The sequence below is a fragment of the Urtica dioica genome, chromosome 7 (genome assembly GCF_054948205.1).
Source record: "Urtica dioica subsp. dioica isolate 48M chromosome 7, U.dioica_male_clone48M_v1_H2, whole genome shotgun sequence".
NCBI classification, from domain to species: domain Eukaryota; kingdom Viridiplantae; phylum Streptophyta; class Magnoliopsida; order Rosales; family Urticaceae; genus Urtica; species Urtica dioica.
This window is the reverse complement of record NC_142762.1, coordinates 32,674,603-32,695,579: the sequence shown is the minus strand read 5'-3', so window position 1 is coordinate 32,695,579 and position 20,977 is coordinate 32,674,603. Positions and strand designations below refer to the sequence as shown.

Here is a 20,977-nt window from a genome sequence, read left to right as displayed (position 1 = left end):
TATCACCAAAAGATAGAGAAAGAACTCTTAATCTTCGTTTTTGGTTTGCTTGGCCTTCCCTTCCTCTCTATTCTCTCCTAATTTGTTTAGTTCATAAGTGGTGTTTGGAGGCATGACAATTTGATCTTAAGCCTCTATTGTTCATGTAAAGACACAGTTAAATCCTACTAAGATATATTCTCATCTCGTGCTTGTTTGTTGTTCATTCTTAGATGCGGGACAAGAAGTGCAGACCCAATACATCAACATTGAAGGAGAAATTTTGGATTAATAAAGTTGTTTATAATCTGAAAGGTCTTCTCTCTTTTTGGGTTCGGCATCACGAGCAACGAAAAAAAAAATCCCACCAAAAGTCAAGACAAAATGTTTCAACCAATAGTCAAGAAGTTTGAATTGATATTTAGATTTGTATTAATAATTTAAAAAACGTAATTCAACAAAAAAATTCAAACAAATAAAAAATTTACTCTTCAGATTATTTCTCAAAAAATAAAAAAGGTTTTTCGCGAATTTTATTTAAAGTGCCGGACATACGAAAGCTAATATTCTATTACTAACACCCTCACGTGATAAATCGCAACATGCCATATCATGTTCATATTTTTTTAAATTATAAAATGTATTAAGTCAAGGCGTTGAGTTATAAATCTGGTAGATCGGATCAGACGTATCGGTAAGCAAATAAATAGGTCTTATTTTTTTTCAACGGCCTTGCAGGGGTATATTTAAGTTTAACCCGTTAGTAATTTTTTATTTATGGATTATAAATATTCTATTTTATTTCCTATTTGTTTTTTTATTCATCTTTAACTAGTTTCTTTTTAGAATTTCTTCTAATTATGAGGTTATGGTCAATACTCAATTCCTGCCACCAAACCCAACAACCTAGAGTTACGTGAACCAGCCAACAACAAAAGGCAATCTATTATTTCCAACGTAAAACAATACCTCTACACACTTGCCTCTACATGAAGGTTTATTTTTGTCGGCATTTAATCCCAATAATAATCCTCTTACACTGCCACCTGTTTTTCGTAGGTCCTTCTACGAAAGCCACGTTGCAGATGAGCCAATGACCAAAAACTCATCAAATATTACTATTGTCTCCCTAAAAATATAGATATTATTGTCGTATGAAAATATAAAATACTTCCGTACGATAGGTGTATATTCGGGTTCGGATATAAGACGAATGATATATTGATATTTTGCTTTCAAATGAGACACTCATCTGTTAGCCTATCGCCTTTCGACATTGTAGAAGTAATTTTGCTGTTCTAAGCAATATATTATTTTAGTATATTTGGTCAAAATATTAAAGTTGAAGAAGATTTTGGATCTATTCATGAATATTATCAGGTTTTTTTTAACATATTATTTATATCTCTTTATTTCTTGCATATATTGTCATATTTGATAGTTAAATTATACTTGCACATATACGTGAAAATACATTTAAATAATAGTATTTCAATATTAGAATAACGTGTCTTACAATTTGGACCAAGCTGATTAATACAAAAATACTTCTCTTCTTTCTCTAAAAAATAAAATAAAAAAAATGAAGAAAAATTGTGAAAAAAGATAAACATTTTTTTTAATACCAACAAAAATAATGTATCATAATTTAAAACAAGCAAAAAATAATTTAGAGATAGAGTACTCATTCACGATTCAAATGTATCTGAATACAGAGCAATAAAATATTTATTAATCTCAAAATCGTTTGTTGCGACCTTGACATCAACATTCGTGTGGTGACGAGCATTGTCGATGGAGCAACATATGTCGTCACCTTTGGTGTCAAAGTTGATAATGGGAACAGTTTTTAGCACCCATCAAAGTACCGATTTCATAGTTGAAATCAATATAAATTGGAACAAACCAAAGTTGATAATGCGAACAGTTTTTAGCACCCATCAAAGTACCGATTTCATAGTTGAAATCAATATAAATTGGAACAAACCAGAACAAAAGTGTTCTGATTTGTACTTATGGCTTTTGAAAATTTTATTTATTTTTAATTTTTGTTATTTATTATGAACTTTGGATTTATGTCCGTTGAAGATCCAACAGCTCGAAGAAGCAGCCTTCTAATATTGTTGGAGCTCATAAATAAAAACAAGTGTTTTTAATTTTTAGCCACTTTTTTTTTTTTTTTTTTTTTTTTTATAGAAATCAACATAATTTCTCGTTTTTTTCTTCACAAATCAAACATTTCGTCTCAATCTCTCTCAAATCATGTGAAATTCTTGTACACTATGAATTTGTTTCAATTTATTATTACAATATGTGGTCATCACTACTACAAATGTTGGATTATACAACCCAGTTTCTACAACGCTTATGAGCGTTGTAGAAACTGGGTGTTTCTACAACGCTTCTGGCTAAGCGTTGTAAAATTAAATATATTTTAGATTTCCCACAACGCTTAGACAATCCGTTGTAGAATCCTCGCTGCGGCGCCACGTGTTTTATGCCGCGGCGAGAACTTTCTACAACGCATAGTGAAAGCGTTGTAGAAGGATGTAATACGCCGTGGCGAGGTATAAATCTCGCCGCGGCTAGAAATATTCTTCGCCGTGGCGACGAGGACACCGTGGTCAAGCAGTTTTTTAAGAAACTAGGAATCTCGCCGCGGCGAGAAGCTCCTACAACGGTTATAATATCCGTTGTAGAACCATCTCTACAACGGATATCGATTGCTCGCTCAACATGCCAACAAAGTAATGTTACCTGAAGGGGATGTGATTATGGTCAATGTTAGTCCAAGTCTCGCGGCTATCCCGATTCCGGTGTCATTTGAAGATGTTTCCGATTTTTTGCAATACTTGGAAATTGGCGCGGGGAGCCTAATGGTTTATATGGAGTAAGAGTTTTCTTTATATGCGTTTTTTAATATCAATATTCAATATTTAGTGTTTTGATCAACTAAATATTTGTTTGTCATAGCTATCTACGCTCGAGGCTAGAAAAGACGAAGAAGACTCGAAACTATTGTTTTTATAAATCCGAGCTTAAGTTCGTACATCGTAAATGACGACGAGGATGCTTATTTGTCAAAACGAGTCAAGGACGTTGAAAACGTGGTACGACAATGCAAATTTGGTGAACTAGTTTTGATGTCGTATAACAAAGATAATCATTGGATGCTCGTTGTCCTCGACCTTTGGAGAGATAGCGCTATGTTCTTTGACCCGTTGAAAAATAAAATCCCAATCAATTTAACTCGATTGATAAAAAGGTAATATTTTGATTTATTAAATAATTTTTATTATAAATCGTTCTAGTGGTTTTTTCTCTTATAATCTCCGTGTTATATAGGGTTCTTGTGGATTTCAAGCTCGAGCACCAAAACGCCCATAGTAACGGGCAATCAACGTACATCAAGGCTTGGGACGCTCCGAGACAAACCGGAAACACGGAATGTGGGTATTTTGTGATTTTTTATATGCGCGATATAGTCGTAACAGGTGTATGAAAATTAGAAAATAAGAAATCCTATACAAAGGAGGATTTAGAGAGAGTTAGGGAAGAATGAGTAAGTTATGTACAAACATTTATTAACTGTGATGATTAGTTAGTTTTTTTTATTGAATTTTGGATTGGTTGTAGATGTAAATATTTGTTTTTGAATGTTTTGAAGATGAAGATATTATTTTTTGGATTGAAGATTATTTTCAGGTGGCAGTTTTTTATAACGGGTTTCAATACCGTGTAAAAACAGATTTTGGATTAAAAAAAAATGATTCTCGCCGCGGCGACCTATATTTCTCGCCGCGGTGAGAAATATTATTTGCAACGGCGAGAAAAGATACCGAGAGCAAGCAAATTAGAAATCTTACTCTCGCCGCGGCGAGTTTTTTTAAAAAAAATTCACGCATCTCGCCGCGGCTAAGATATGACGTCGCCGCGGCGAGATGTGCGCCGCGGCGAGATGATTCTACAACGGATATATTATCCGTTGTAAAATCATCTTGCCGCGGCAAAAATTATACGTCGCCGCGGCGAGTGTTTTTTAATCATTTGAAAATTGCACAATGGATGTCTACCATTGTAGGAGGTTCCACAACGCTTAAATATCCGTTGTAGAATCTAAGATTCTACAACGGATATTTAAGCGTTGTAGAAAGCTATTGGATTCTACAACAGATATTGAAGCGTTATAGAAGCTTCTACAACGCATGATTCTACAACGCTTGACAAGCGTTGTAGAATCATTCCACAACTGTTTTTAAGCGTTGTAGAATCCTTGTTTTGTAGTAGTGGGTTATAATACATATATAGTTTTAATATGTACTTTGTCCTTTTAATATGTACTTTGACATATAGTTTAATATATATAATATTAAAATATAGCAACATATACTTTAATCTTATTATAATGTAGAGTTTTTTTTTTTTTTGCTAACTTATAATATATTTTCTCGTTGTAGTTCTTCTCGAACCCGTCAATCCAACACACTTTCCCGACAATTGCCTCATAAGTGAACCCTCAAGATCCCTATTATTGACAGTCTTAATATGGATCTCAACATCAATTTTTTCAAGGCCAAGGGTTTCTACATTTTGACGAGGTTCAATATCCCAATAAAGAATATCAAGATCAACCGGTGTGCGTTTTTTCGTGCGTTTCTTTGGGGGCATGTCCTTCTTTGAGGGCTTGCTCACGAGAGGCACAATCTTAGAATGGTCATGGTCACATTTTTGGTTTGACTTGTAAGTGTTAGGGGTTGGCAACCTCAAGCTATTTGGATCGCGGTTGGCGTATCAGCTCCAACGGCACTGATGCGGGTGTGAATAGCTCGGATACATGGCGGTCTCCTCCTTGATTTTTGTCAGCTTTTTAGCGCATTGGTTCGCATGAAAACGAACTCTCATTTAATTTTTTTTTTTTTGTGTTTTTTTTTTATTTGATCGAATTTGTGTTTTTTTATTTATTAAGTTTCGTTGTATTGCTTGTTTGCATATATGAATGTCATGATTACTCGAGTTAGCTTATCAAACTATTAAGTGCTTGTCAAATAGTCGACATTGTACTCAACATTGTATCGAGAGCTACGTTTCAATCTGATAAATTCAATGAGTTTTATCTTGAACTCACGTTGATCTTTGCATTGAGATTATTTTTTGTTTGGTTGAAAAACTGTGATTGTATACTTTTATATTTAATCAAATTTCTTTGATTATATAAATATATTTAATGCCATTAAAATAAAAAGAATCAAAGAAACCAAATTATTCTGAAAAATATTAATTAACCAAATTATTCTCAATTAAAGTTTTCAGAAAGTAAAAATATTCAAAGGCCACGTTATTAGGTGGCGGACCATTTCAGTTATTAATCAAACACTAGGAAATAAAGGGATCCGAAAAACCAAAAGATCAATCTCAAATCTCAATCTGTGCGATATTTCCCACGTTTAGTCCATTATCGAAACGAAGAGGATAAAAAGAAAAAGAAAAAAAAAACTAATAAAACAACCAAACTCCCAACTAATTTCTCTCTCTCCATCTCTCTTTACTTATCTCGCCTTCTCTCTCTCTCTCTCTCTCTCGCTGCGATTGCATGTTCCAATGGCGGTCACGAAGCGCTTGTTGATCCTATCGATCTTTTTCGCCCTAATCTCGATCGCAGTCAGGGCAGAGGACGAGAACCACGCCTCTGAACTCATCGGATCCGACGGCTCTGATTCATCCGCTCTCAAGCTGGAGTTCGATCAACTCAAGTCTAAGATCCAAACCCTAGGTCACTTTTCACGTTTTTCAGACTCTTAGTTGCGCTTTCTTCTCCGATTGCTTGAACATTTTGGTAGCAATGTTTTTCAATACGTTATGATTTTGAATTTCGGTGTATAAAATACTATACTTGTATATATGTTTATTATATATTTATGGTGCTTGAGTTTATTTTTCGCGAAGCAGTTGATTTTTAGTGTCGAGTACCTTGGCCAATCATATTATAATATTTTCATTTCTGTTTGTTTCCCCTCATTAGTGATTGTTTTGTGGTTCAACCTCACTGACCTGCAAAGTGGAGTTTTTTTTTTATTTTTTTATTTTTTATTTTTATCTAAAATTTATTTACGGGACTACGAAGGAATTTTCGGATCCTGAAAAGGATTCTGTACGTAGGTTGATTTTAAATGAAAGCGAATAAATTATTTCTTGCCAGATAAGGGAAAATGCCCAGTGCTATTTGAGTGTGCTGATCTGATTTTCAGAAGTTTTTACCATATCGCTTGATTCTATGCCATTGAATAAGAATGATATGTGCTTAATGATGTGTATGAGGTGTAATTCTGTATAGCGCCGCTCGATAATTTCAGGATATGTATAGGCATTTATGATTTTATTTTTGTTATTGTACTTCTAACTTGAAAGTAGCTCGACTGTTGTAGCATTTTTGTTGACATGCTCAATTTTGTTCATTATGAAGAATCCCTACTCGATGAGAAGACTAAAGCTTTGAAAGGCAAGGATGGTACCATAGCTGAGAAGGAGAAACTCATTCAAGAAAAATCTGATAGCATCACATCTCTGCATAGTGAGATTGCTTCTCTTCAGGTTTGTATGGTGTTTTTTTCTTTATGAATTTTGTTTCGGTTTTTGTGGGGAGAAGCTCAATCCTCTGCATACTTTTTGTTCTAACACAAAAACATATTTTCACGTCAAATTATAATCCTTCCATGTTGCTTGCTTGATATTCTGTTAGCTTAGATAAAATTTTGTTCTAACTTCAATGGTTGCTCTACTAATTTTTTATTAACTTTTTCTTGCAGAAGAAGGGAAATCTAGATGTTGAGGAGCAGGTTGGGAAGGTTCATGCACGCGCTGGTGAATTGGAGAAACAGGTATTGACGAGTAGATTTCCTAAACATTGGCAGCGACACATATTTGTAAGACGCTTTCTTTTTGCAGGTTGAAAAGCTTAGGAAGGAATTGGAAACACAGAAAAACGAGAAAGAGGCTTTGGAATCTCGAGCAAATGAAGCTGAGAAGAAGCTGAAAGAAGTGAGTTCAACAATAGAGAATGTAAGATTACGTACTTGAGTCTGGTTTTGGGTACTTTAAAAGTATAATTTAGTTTGTGTGCTTGTTCTGCGTCTGTGCCTTAAATACTATTACGAATATTTCCATTTTTTTTGGAACTGCTACTATCTTATTTAGTTGAATATATGTTGCATATCCCTCTCTATATGGGTTCAATGTTAATTTTTATTATTATTTTCAATGATGTAGTGTCCTGGTGCATCATGAGTAAATACGTAAATAGTAGCAAATGGCCTTTTGGGCCTTGCCTCTGCCCTGTTTAGTGGTCTGAAAGTTATATAGTAGTCAATTTACACAGTTTTTCTTGGATCACTCTTGTTTAGCTTTCAAAATTCACAGGGAACTTGTTGTTTATGCCATTTGTGGAGAGGGAAAACTGTTTGCAAGATTGGACGTGCTGTTGTAGGAGTTTTATCTTATTGTGTGTGTATAATGATGTGATTTTTTTTTTTATTCCACACCACCTCCTGTGTGGAGGTCGTGGGTTCAATCCCCACTGCAGCAAAGCTGCCTTAAAAAAAAAATGATGTGATTTTTTTTTTTTTTTTTAATATAAAAAAACGGTGCACTTATTCTAAATGACTAAAACATTCACCGCGAGTAAGCCAACCAGTTCATATAGGAATATGGCTTTGGTACTTTGATAATACATATCATAATTGGAGTATAGCAGTTTTCATGTAATTTTGCTTTAGTTTGTAACTATGCTTGTTGAACTACGGTATTTTTTAAAAATAAAATGGTTGTTTCAGTTTGCATTCTCCCGATTCAAATCAGTCATGTTTTACCATCAAAGTAAACCGTTCCTTGATGTTGAATAATTTACTGATTCCAAATTCTTTATATTTCAGCTCCAAAAGGTTAATGAGGAACAAAAGAAGAAGATTCGCAAAACTGAACGTGCTCTTAAAGTGGCTGAGGTAGGTTTGCTAGTGCTGCCTTAAGCTGTCTGATTTAGCTACAATGCTTCTGACCATATTATTTGCATGTTTCTCTTCAGGAAGAGTTGATGAAGGCAAAGAATGATGCAACAGCTAAGGCGAAAGCATTGATGGAGGTAAAGTTACTCAGTTATTCATATGGATGTATGTCCTTGAGGTATCAGTAAAAGCTGGGCTACAACGAGCCGGCTTAGAGCCAGTTTGGCCTGGCATTTTATTAGTCGGTCAGGGCGGGCCATAGCGGGCTGGCTTAGAACTTTTTCGGCCTGGCCTAGCTGGGCTTAGATTTTTGTATATATGGGCTGTACTGGACTGTTTCAAAATTCAATGTGCTATTTTTTCTATTAAAAAAACGTTAAATTTTAATTTCTAAGCAGTATGACCAGAAAATTAAATACGTCTGGGAAAATCAAATTTTCAGTAACAAATAGAAGTAAAATTGCATCAACAAACAATATGTTAAAGATACTTACATTACATATATTTCACTACATTATATAGCTAAAATATAAGTTATCAGTACTTACCTTTATCTCTTATATCCTCTTCTTTTTCTCTTTAATAAATTTTTCTTTCTTTCTTGAAAGATCATACCACTTTGATGGAGGACTATATATTCTTAATGATTTATATCACGCTTGGAATCTTATGCTGTTATCTGATGCTTTATAGTATCTAAAGGACACTAAACTAATTGTATTCTATACTCTAACAGGCTCATGGATCATGGCTTCCACCTTGGCTTGCTATTCATTTGATTGAATCTCAGGTAAACTTGAATCCATGCCAAGTACTTTATAAAGGTATTTTCATGCACTTTATGATATTTTATCTATTTTCTTCAGTCATATGCGGAGACTCAATGGAGGCTGCATGGAAAACCGGCTATGGAGAAGGTACTCGAGAAGGTAATACATTCAGTTTTTCGCGGGTTGCTGTAATTGTCACGTTCCAAGCATCTTGTTCTAGCCTGTTATTTTATTTTTTTTCTTAGACTCAGATTATTAGAATGATATATATGTTTTCTGATTTTCTCCAGGCCTTCGAGAAGAAAGCCCAAGCTGAAAAGTGGGCTGAACCCCATGTCGAAACAATTAAGACAGTAAGATTTTTCGCCATATTCGTCGTACCTCTTCTTGTGTATATTGGATAATGCAGATTTTTCATGGTTATTTCCAGAGTATCTAATATATATCCACTTCTCCCAACATTACCTTCACTTGTAAAAAAGGTATATCTGGTACCTTACTAACGTGATTTACATCAATTGGTGCAGAAAGTTATCCCGCAAATAAAGGAGCAATGGGTTGTAGTAAAAACATCTGCTGAGCCACATCTGAAGACAATCAGAACTAAAACTACTGAAGTTTACGAGACTTCTAAAAGTGCATTAGCTCCTCATGTTTCAAAAGTTCAAGAAGTTGTTGATCCCTACTTTCAGGTATTTATTTTGAATATCATTATTGCATTTGGAAACATTTTATTCAAGCCCTAAGAGTTATTTTTGTGTTAACAGGAAGCAAAAAAGCACAGCAAGCCATATATTGATCAGGTTGCTACAGCAGCGAAACCCCATGTTGAGAAAGCCCAGAAGGTTTTGAGGCCATACACAAAGAAGGCAGTTCATACTTACAGCAAATTTCTTCAATCTGCAACAAGTTACCATCATCAGGTATCAGCTAACAGAGCCTTAGTTTATGTATGTTATGATTTCTTTCATTAATTTGGTGGATAGGTGAATGTTGATGCATTCTCTATAATTATTTAAGCTAGTCCGTAAATGTACTACAAATTACGGTTTAAGATATCAAAACTGGTCTTATTATCATTCTATTTTAGATCCGTTAAGTTTATGTTTCAAGACGAATAATAATAATAAGTCATTGTGGATTACAATAGTGTATAATTATGGAGCAAGCTTAGTATGGAACTAGTCAGGACAACTTAAAGCTTTTTGAAGGATGGGACATGGGTGTCTTGTTTTGACGACTAAACACTGATCGTTCTCAATTCTATCGATTTTCATTTCGGGTTCCTAGGGTCAAGTTTAAATGGCAACCAAAGTTTTACTTCTCTTTGTTTGATGTATATTATTTTTTCGAATTTGCAATCTTGATCTACTGCTTTGAATCTGTTTGTGTCTGTACTTGATATTTTACTTGCACCTCCTTATCAAGATCCAAGGAACTGTCACAGAGAAGCTAAAAGGACACGAACTGACAAAGGCTCTCGCCACTAAAGAATTCGTGTGGTTCGTGGTAAGTCTCAAATAGTTTAAAATATGACACCGATTTAAGCTACTAACAAACTCTATGGTTATTTTCCTTCATCTTCTACTTTTTTGGGGCATTGTTTCTAAATGTATTTACTTGCAATATTACCATGCAGGCCTCTGCTTTGTTGGCTCTCCCAGTCATATTCCTATTCAGAGTTTTCTCTTCCATATTCTGGTTAGTCTATACTCAAATTTTTAGGGTTCTCACGCTCACGACTTGTTTGTAAAAAAACATCCTGGGTGAAAATATTGGAATTCCAAGGTTTTCTGACGATTGTGTATGATCTCAGCAGTAAGAAGGCAAGGAAACCTGCTCGAAGTGCCCATAACAGCCATGGACGCCGTAAAGCTAGAAGACATGCAGACAAGTAGACAAAGCACGCAAATTTTCACTACATTTATCGGTGAGAATACTGCATCAATTTGATTCCAATGGAAACCTAGCGCTCTTGGATAGACCCTGAAACCAGTATTTTAGATATTGACTCTTCCAGTTTTAGTTTGGAATTTTGCAAGGTTCTACGATCAGTTTGGCCACAGTAAAAGTATATGTACTTGATACCGAAAAAAATCGATACACTATTTGGTCCATTCCATGATCCGTTGTTTTCGCTGTCGGAATAGTGCAATAATTGAACTTCCTTACATTTTTATTTTTCAGGTGATGCAAGCAAAGTGGTATTCTGAGGCACTATTAATGATGTGGTCCATCATTGCTTCTGGTGGTTCTCTTTAAAGCCTCTGTTAGTTTTTCCCCGCCCTTTGCAAAGAAAATGTCAAGAAACTTTAGTCACACATACTAGCATATAGTCGAATTGTGAGGTGGTTATAAATCGTGTGGTATGCGTAGTTTTTTTTGTCAAAATTTGTAATTTAATTTGTTATTCGTGCTGATATATATGATTTGCCTTTTTAATGGTCGTGTCTAATTTTGTTGAAAATGCATGGCTGACGTTGCTGGTTTTCATCATTTACGAGTTGGACAAAAATTAAGAAAGAACGAGGGATAAGGATTTGTGGGTTTTTATTTTAAAGATCTCTGAATAATGGCATGTTAAGGACATGTATAGCTCGCGTGTGGACGGTTCTGCACGTAAATGTAACGAGGGGAAACGCATTCGAATTTTTTTTTTTTAAAATTTTCCTAAAATAATATTTCTGTAGAAAGAAGTGGATATATTGAAAATTTCCAAAATGTTAATCAATGTTTGTAATCAATTATCGAGATTTTTAATGAATTGAGCTATCAAAATCTGGCTTAAATTGACATTTTAAATCAAGTGAGCATACTAGTTCAATCAATCCACCAATATTAGGAGAATAGTCAAAGTTTGAATAAATTAAGTGAATAGTTCAATTAATATTGTACTATCTAAATTACTCTCATATATAAAAGCAAAACTCAATTTTCACAAAATCTAAACCTAAACTCGTTCTCATCTTCGTCCATTTCACGCCACCGATCTACTTCACACCGCAAATCGCCGTCGATCCATTTCACGCCGTCGCCTCGTCGTCCATCCTCGTTGCTGATCCTTAACGTCGCCGGCGAGATCCGCCATAGACGCCGTCAAGATCCGCCATAGATGGCGTCGATTCCGTCGAGCTCCGGCGGCGGCGATGCTTGGAGAATCGACGGCTCAGATTGACTCGAAAATCGGCGGGGGGAGAGGATTCAACGGCGATGGAGGGGATTGAGGAGAGACACTTTGTAAATTCGCGAATCGGTTAATTTAATTAACCTACTGGAGTGAGTTAGGTTAATTAATTAACTGATTCGTGAAGGATTTGAAATTCACAAAAAATTTACAAAAATCATAACTTAAGCCGATTGATATTCAAAGCATTCAATTAATTAACCTAATTCCGAATTCAATCATTTAGTAGATTAACGTTACTCACAAAAAAATCAGAACCTAAACTAATATTCAACCAATAAGTTAATTAATTACCCTAACTAAGTTAATTAAATTAACCTATTCGTGAATTTGCCAAGGGCGTTATGGTCTGAGCCGAAAATATGGGCTATTTGCTTAATAAAATGAAACTTTGGGCTATTCCCCCAATAAGAATGACAAATTTGGCTAGTTACAACAAATTTCACTTGTTAAACCCACTGTTGTGTAACGGTTAAACTTAAATTAGTTCTATTAGTTTGAGAAAATGCAAGTGTAGCTTAGAGTTAGACATGAGCCTTTCGAGGGCATTAAAAAAGGTTCATTAGGTATATAGTCATATTTATAGTTTGAGATTGTTATTTAACCAAAGTTTTAAATAATCACGTATTTATATGCTTAAATTGACGTAAATATTTTACTCCTTTTTCAACGTCATGTTTGTGATTATTTATCAAATATTTATCCAACGTTAACTATATAGCAATTTCAAACATCCAAACTGGCTAGTTACGTAAATTTTTGTAAAAAAATCACGTGTATATATGAGTAAATATAGGTTTGTTATGATATCTTAATTTTGTGCGATTGGTATTTTATTTTAATTTTTTTAATTATTAAAATATCAGTAATAATATTAATTGAGAAAATTATTGTCTTACTTTGTTGATTAATGTGGGTTTATGGCTATGACGTAAGATACAAAATGCTGGCTATTATGTAAAATGTTATAATGCCTTTTTTTATTATTTTTACAAAATATGTAGAAGGACGATCGAGTTAATTACTTATTTGAAAATAGTAAAATATACCGACAATGAAACCCAACTGCTGCTCCCACCCCACTGCCCTCCGGCCAACCAGCACCAAAGCCCTTCACCACCCTCCCTTCGTCCGCCCTCCCACCCCACTGTCATCTGAGACCCACAGCCCCTCCCGAAACCCACCCGAGACCCACGCTTCCCTCCGAGACCCACAGACTCTCTAACTCTCTATTTTTGTGTTCGCAGCTCCGTAGCATCACCTCGCAGCCCCATAGCCTCGCCACGAATCGCCTCGCCGCCTCCAAACTTGTTGACTCTGAATCGTGGAGGTTAGTAATTAGCATAGAATTATTAGTTATGTTGATATGTTAAATCAAAGTTAATGGTTAATTTGGGATTAGTTGAAATGTGTAATGAATTTTTATAATTTGTTCAAGTATAATGTGCAATTAGGATTTATACTACGTTAAGTATAGTATAATTTAATTTATTTAAAATTGAATTGTTAATTTAAAATTAGTGGTTAATTTATTTGACGTGTAATATCAGGAATTAATAAAGTGTTTGTTGTTAGTAATTTGAAATTAGTTAATGTTTATTTTAATTGATTTCTTGTATAGTTTAATTTGTAATTGGAATTTAATTTGGAATTAGTTCACGTGTATTTTAATTTATATGTTTTATCATTTAAATTGTAATTATAAATTAATTGTTCACTTAAAAATTGAAATTGTAATTTGAAATTGATAAATTATTAATAAGTTGATGTTTAGGATATTCTTGGCTGATTTATATGACTAGTATTCTCAACGAGTACGACTTTGTGTACGAGGATCTTGCAATGTGTGAGCTACTCTCGACATGCTGCCATCGCACTCAAATCAACAAGGCTGTCATTAGCGACGCAAAGAAGCGTTTTCATGACAGAAAGGCAAAATACAGCCGCAGTTTCAGGATTGCATGTTGCGGATCATGAGCAATCACGGAGAAAACAAGCCTAAGGGTTTGACAGACGGCGAGTGGAAGATCACGTTGTACAAGCTAGAATATCCGAGTTCAAGGTAATAATTTGAAATCATATTGTTTACATGAATTGAATTAACTTGTGTTGTCAATCGTTCTCGGAAAATCCGAAACAGTAAATTTGATGCGACTTACGTCGAATTCCAAATCCAAAAGTCCAATGGACTGGGTCACCATAAACTCCATCATGGCCCAAGAGGAGCCAAAAACCCATCAAATACAGGCCCAAGCCGAGCCCATGCTCGCATGCATCGCATTAGCGCACGAATCCTCAATTTCCTCGGAATCGGACCCCTTCATTCACGGCGGGGAGTCCCCCGTCCTTAGTGAGAGACGTCTCAATGTCCTTGGAATCCTCAAGGCCATCGTAATTATCGGGATCATTGTCACGACCATCCTCATTGAGGTTTTCAGCCTAAGACGAGGAATGCACTACACGCTTCCCATGAAGGAAACTCTCGACACTCCAAAATGTGTCGTTTTGCTCCGTTTTGACTCGCGAGAGCTCCAAAAGAGCTCCAATATCGTCCCGACACTCGATTATGCCTCCAAAAACCTGAAATACACATGAAAACATCAAAATAACTGTCAAATACACCTAAGAGCATGCTAGATTCAAGCTGAAAGATGGTGAATTTTCGTATGTATAAAACACATTCATCAAAAGTAACGCACGTTTTAGGCTAGTTATGTAATTTTCACTAAAAAGAAAAACATGGGTTTTGGTTTTTGGTGAGTTGGGACATATATCGTGCACATTGCACATAATAGAAGCCATCGACAAATGAAGTAGAAAAGAGAAGACAAAAACACAGGAAAACAAGAAAAAAAACTAGGCTTTTGGTAAATTCTTAAGAAGTTTGGTAGTCAAATGGCGTCCGTTTTGACTCTGATTTAGAGGGGATGGTTCCTTGCGTCGTGCTCGTCATTTTTAGTGGTGTTGTTCTTTTCGATTTCTCTCTATATACCCGATTTGGGTATTTTACCATATGGTGAAGATGACTTTGTTGTACCAATTATGTTGTTAGTGAAAGGCTTCTTAAGCCTACAGGTTCCATGGTCTTGAGCATTTTCCGCGCTCAAATTGGTTGTGTTGATTGTTGTTGGTTATTTGCTTTATTTTTTGTGTTTGTATTGCTTGGTATGCCATGTTCGATTTAATTGTGCGCAAGAAGATTAGGAAAAATTATATATTCAGTACTGCAAGTGATTTTTCCCAAACAAGTGGTATCACAACTATAGTTGGAACTTTGTGCACTGTTCAACTATGGAAAGCAACTGAAGTAGAATGGTCACATTGAATGACTCCAACTACAATGTATGGTAAAGAAAGATGGAGGACTTGCTATATATATGTAAAAGATCATTAATTTTCTATGTTTGTGAAAGGGAAGTCGGATAGTAAATCTAATGAGGAGAACTGAAAATTGTGTCACCAAAAAGTTTGCAGCTATATCTGCTAGTGGGTAGATGATAATGTTCTAAACCATACCGATGTTGAGAAAGAGTTCTTTGTGTACAAAGCTCGATGAATTATATGCTCGAAAGACCGGAACAGTAAATTATTTATGATCAAATAGATGATATTGAAGTGTCAAGATAACATGATCATGATAGATCACTTTAATACATTCCAAAAAGTCATTGATCAGCTAGTATTAAGATCAAAATCGAAGAATAGGTTAAATTCTTGTGGTTATTACTTGGTATGTTATCGAAATCGTGGGAGATGTTCCAAACGTCTTTGTCGAACTCTGCTCCTGATAGATTCATGACTATGAATTTGATGAAGAATAGTATCTTGAATATGAAGAGATACAAAGAAGACTCAGGGTCTTTCTTCATGGTTAAAGGTCCTAGTTACCAAAAAAAAGAGATGAGTACGAGTAAATTTCCAAATAACGACAAAGAAAAAGTAGAAGAAAAAATTATAGCCGTTTTAAATGTCATCATATTCGAAAGTTTTGTCGAAGGTTCAAGCGTGATAACAACAACAAAAATGGAAGGAGGAAAGATGAGATAAGATTTCGATGGTTACCGATGACTTAAAAATTATTATGTGTAATGAAGAAATCATTTGTCTCACTTTTTATGAGAGATATTAGATGATTGACAGTGGAACATCGATTCATGCTACGTTCTGAATGGATTTCTTAACATCCTACACATGTGATGACTTTGGAAGTTTTAGGATTGGTAACAACGACAGTATGGGAGATGTGTGCCTAGAGACCAGTACCAATGACATTGGCATGAATTTTCTTTCCACGGATAAGCTCGAAGAGGATAGGTTTTGCAATAATATTTGTAATGCTCAATGGAAGATCACCAAAGGTACTATGGCAGCAGCTAGGAGGAAAAATTAAGGTCTCATCATTTTATGTGATGCAAGGGAAGGTCATTGAATTGAAAATTAAGGTCTCATCATTTTATGTGATGCAAGGGAAGGTCATTGAATAAAAAATCAAGGCGTGGAAGATAAAGTAATAGTTAAGTTGTGGCATAATCGGTTTAGTCATATGAGCGACAAAGGCTTATGATGTTGGCTAAGAAAAATCTTCTTTTGTTTTAAAGTATAATGGTTCTCTAAAAATGTGTGCTCATATCCTAGCGAGAGAGCTGACGAGAGTGGCTCTGTCCAGGGATGGAGCTAAACTCTAAACTTAGGTGGCTAAAGTAATTTCTTTTAAGAGGGGCTTAAGCGTCTGTTGTACCTTAACTGGCTCTGTCTCTGGCTCACATATAGTAAACATCTGTACCATTTTGTATTGTTTTTATCCTTCTTTGAATATTTATGGAAGAAAATATGATTTTAATAATTCAATCTGTTAGTTAAATACATGTTCAATCAAAATAATTAATTTTTTTTTCCAAATCTGAATCATCCATGTTTTCTGCTTTCCAAAATTAATGGTTTTGAATAATTACAGGGTAATTGAAAAATATAAAGTATTTATTATACCGTCATTTATTTTCATATATATATATATATATATATATTCCAATTTAGAGAAGAGAGTAGTAAAAGATAAAATGTCTATAAACGAAATACTGATATATAGAACTAGCTAGAACATTCCATGCAAGGGAGTCCTTTTGTTTCCCAAGCTATAGTCCTCAATAATCTTACACAAATTAAGAAGAAGAAAAAAAAAAACAAGCTATTACATCTTAAGAATAAAAGTGCAGAATCCTTCCCATGACTACAATATATTAGGCCAACACAAAAGCTTAAGTACTAGCTAGAAGAACACATGATGAAATTTGGTTTATCCGAAAACATTTATTGATAAACGCATGCCCTAATAAGAAGGCCAGTAGGTATCAAGATCCATGCAATTGTCCACGTTGGCGTACGACGACCTACCATTCTGATCATGTCCACTATTATTATTATGAATATTACTCACGTTACTGTTGTGGCTGTTCATGTCCGTACCGTACCCAGTAGCGCTAACCACAGTAGCGATAGTAGTTGCAGCGCTGTGATCCAAACCGGAAAACGAGCCGGTCAATGAAGGGCCGTGGTGGTGGTGGCCAGAGAGGTTCAAGTTTAGGCCGGAGAGGGTGGAGGGTCGGAAAGTGGGGCCCGCGCCGGGGTCGGGGAAGAGATGAGTGTAGGGATTGGATGAGGACGAAGATGAGTTATTATTAGTATTGATGGTGGGTCTGTGGGCGAAGAGGAACTGCGTGGGGTCTCCAAGTAAAGGCATCATCATCTGAGTTTGGCTGTGGTTATGGTGGTGGTGGTGGTGAAGCATTTGGTTATGGTGGTGAGAGTGAGGGTCTAGGGCATAAGGGTTTATCATTATGCCATTTCTTGGTGGGTTTGTTGTTGGGTATATTTTTTTGGGACCTCCGCTCTTTTGGAACACACGGCAAACCACCCATTCGTCCTGCATATTCATCATCATATATCAGACGTCATAAATATTTATAAATAATAATGAATAAGAGCTTATTGTTAACTAGTTTTTGAGATGATATCTTGTCAATAAAATAGTACTATATGCAGCGACCAAGCCATAAAATTTCTTGGTGAAAAATTTCCTTAAACTATTAGAGTTGTAAAACAAAATCAAAGAATAGAAGGAAAATTGTACTATAATTAACATCAACAAGTTTACATATGCTCTAAACACATACGAGTTTAGATATTGTGATAATGCAAAACCTATACGTACACAGATGTATTTTTTTAGGGTATTTAATTAGTCGAAGATATTGAAATTACTAATGGTGTTATATTTATACGCAATCAATGACTTGCAAATCTTATATATGTAATTAATGTCATGCTGTTCAATTGAACTATATATAATATATACACACAAATATAGACTTTGTGGCCCTTCCAACTAAAACCCATAAATTTTTTTGCTTGAAAAAAACCCATAAATTAGTGTTAGCGCATCTTAGTTTCTTCCTCTTTACTAAATATTTTATGATCTAAATATCCCTTGTATTTTATCATGTTGCTTTATGGAATCAATGTTATTTATTTTTACCAAAATTCTAAGCAAATATATTGATGAACTTATAATTAACCTCTAAATGGGTATTTAATGGTTTTTTTGTAATATAAACGTTTCATTAGCTAGGTATGAAATTAAATGCGTAAATGATTAATATGGGCAACATTTGAGGCACAAGGTACCTTGGAAGTTCTAAAGCCAGACTTGGAGTGAATCCTGTACTCATGCATGACCCAATTAGTCTTCTCTCCTCGAGGAGCTCTTCCTCTATAGAATACCAAAGTCTTCTTCATCCCAATAAGCTCTGACGTCACACTGTTGAAGATCTCTTTGTCTTTCCCTGTAGTCTTCCAGTACCCGGTGTTCGTTGCTCGGTTTGTTCTCACCCCCGTCGGGTATTTCCGGTCCCTCAGGCTGAAGAAATACCACTCCTTCTCGCCCATCTTTGCCTTTCCTACTCAATTCACATTCACCATATTAAAAAATAACTAAAACTAAACAAACAAACAAACGGAAATGGTAAACAATACCTAATTTTATCTAGGCTTAAGAACTTATTTCCATTTTTTTAAGAAGTATTAAGTTTAATTACGTCGTTAACTATTTTTATTTATATTTTTTTTCCAATCAGATCTTTATTCTTGTTCGTCGGGTTTATTAGACAATTAGATCTGAGATTCTATTATTGAGCTGAACATGTTTTTTTTTTTTTTTTTAAATACAGATATACTGTGTATAATAAGCATGAAAAAAAAGCTATATGAATGAAATTCCTATAAAAAAAAAATCAAACCCATAACAAAATTTTGATATCTCGGATGTGTAAAAAATAAAAAAGAAGTTGTATGGGAAACAATAGATAGATTCACTAGGGTGATTGTTATGGGGGAAAATGACCGGACATGACAATCAAGTAATAATAACATGCAAATCTAACAAATTTGATTTTGATATATGCTTATACATATATACGAGAAAGCTATATTAACTATTAGGGTATGTTTTGTAGGAAAGGACCCTTATATATTGTAGTACTACTTGGAAGTTTTTTTATAAACATATAAATATATATTAGGGCGTCATATGTACCTGGAAGATCCCAGGGTTCGCATTTGTTGAGATCTACATCGCCGATCGCTCTTCCGGTAAAAGTGGCATCAGAAATCTTGTTTAAGAGGTAGAAAGTGATTAGTTCTTCGTCGGTGGGATGAAATCGGAAACCCGGTGGCAATTTTTCATCCTTGTTTCCTTCACTTCCTGTCATTTCCATACTCTTCTTTGCACTTTCTTCCTTATTAATATCCTATTTGCATATATATGAGCAATCGTTAGATCTTCATAGCACGTTTCTGAACTAAACAATGATTGTTTGTTTGATTTCAAAAAAGCTTACTGAAATTCCTAGAACATAAAAATAAAAATAAAAATACATATACTAGCTAGCTACAAGAACTTGGATTTTGTGGGTATAACGATCTTTATAAATTAATATGACTACATGCAGTGATATATGATTGAGTGAATCCCTAGTTAATTACCTTACTGGCGTGCATATAGATAAATCTCAAGGAATCAAGAAATCTTCTGTTAGGTTTTGATGCGTACTTGTTTTCCTTTTCATAAAGTAAAAATAATTTAACAAGATATAGTATTTACTATATTTGAAGACTTATTGTGCATGAGAGAGAGAGAGAGAGTGATATAGAGTAAATTGTAATTAGGGTTATGTTGCTTACCATGATGAAAACCGGACTATTAATTTAAACAAACTCGTCTTGGGTGTGATATTGAAGTTCTCACCAACTATGGGTATTCAAAGAGAAGCTCAATAATATGTCTAATCTGTAGTCTTCCTTTTATAAAAACTCTGGGCTATTGTTGAAGAAATCCGTATTACATCATCAATGTCCACGTGTTATATGGATTGTGTAGCTAGTACGGAACTCACGGCTGCAAATTAAACTAGCTAGCCAGACGAGTATCAATCGTAATTCGGCCCTAGGTAATATAGCATAGTTTATTTTTGCAATTAACATGTCTTTTATCCAGACTGAATAATTTTGAGATAAATTATACTTCTTTAATTTTATTATTATTATTATTATTATATGAGAGAAATCTTTCACGGTTTTTATTTTTATTTTAGTATTTAACTCGGTTTTTATTTTTAGTTTAGTATTTAACTTTGTGGCATTCATGTATTTAGACGTAAAACTTTAGAGGGACTTATCTGTGATATATAAAAACTCTACGGATTATTGTAAATTGTTGGGCTAAGTTCCATTTTATTGTAATAACTTATAAGGTTCTACATTGTGCATATTGTTGAGAATTCATTCTAGTTTTACTAAAGGGGAAATAAAAATCTGAAAATAATTTAAATTCTACGAGAAAAACGAATTGAACAGATCTAGTTTCAAATGAAGGTAATGAACTTATTATAACAAATCGACCATAATATCCCTCTATTTGAATTTTTCACGCTTTTTGAATTAGCTTTGGGACGTCATTCGCGTTCTTCATATACTTCGAGAATGATTGACTCCAATTC

The 20,977-nt window shown here is 34.6% G+C and overlaps 2 protein-coding genes across 3 annotated transcripts; one reads left to right on the top strand and one right to left on the bottom strand.

Annotated features, from left to right (window-relative positions):
• The first annotated feature begins 5,472 nt into the window (after nt 1–5,472).
• On the top strand, nt 5,473–11,296 carry LOC149390887 (uncharacterized). Of its 2 annotated transcripts, none has more exons than XM_089619496.1 (15): nt 5,473–5,749; nt 6,440–6,567; nt 6,783–6,854; nt 6,922–7,014; nt 7,905–7,973; nt 8,054–8,110; nt 8,710–8,763; nt 8,840–8,902; nt 9,034–9,096; nt 9,271–9,435; nt 9,511–9,666; nt 10,172–10,252; nt 10,383–10,444; nt 10,560–10,673; nt 10,931–11,296. In XM_089619496.1, exons 1-14 carry the CDS (start codon nt 5,578–5,580, stop codon nt 10,639–10,641), a joined length of 1,317 nt encoding a protein of 438 aa, XP_089475622.1. In that variant the 5' UTR covers nt 5,473–5,577; the 3' UTR covers nt 10,642–10,673; nt 10,931–11,296. The 2 variants fall into 2 exon arrangements, with proteins under 2 accessions (XP_089475622.1, XP_089475621.1); XM_089619495.1 differs by having other exon boundaries at nt 6,922–7,035.
• A 5,689-nt stretch (nt 11,297–16,985) lies between these two features.
• On the bottom strand, nt 16,986–20,055 carry NAC038 (NAC domain containing protein 38). The gene is made up of 4 exons (XM_089619636.1): nt 19,965–20,055; nt 19,516–19,729; nt 18,609–18,880; nt 16,986–17,847 (listed from the first exon to the last, which is right to left on the bottom strand). Exons 1-4 carry the CDS (start codon nt 19,977–19,979, stop codon nt 17,254–17,256), a joined length of 1,095 nt encoding a protein of 364 aa, XP_089475762.1. The 5' UTR covers nt 19,980–20,055; the 3' UTR covers nt 16,986–17,253.
• Between the last annotated feature and the right edge of the window lie 922 nt (nt 20,056–20,977).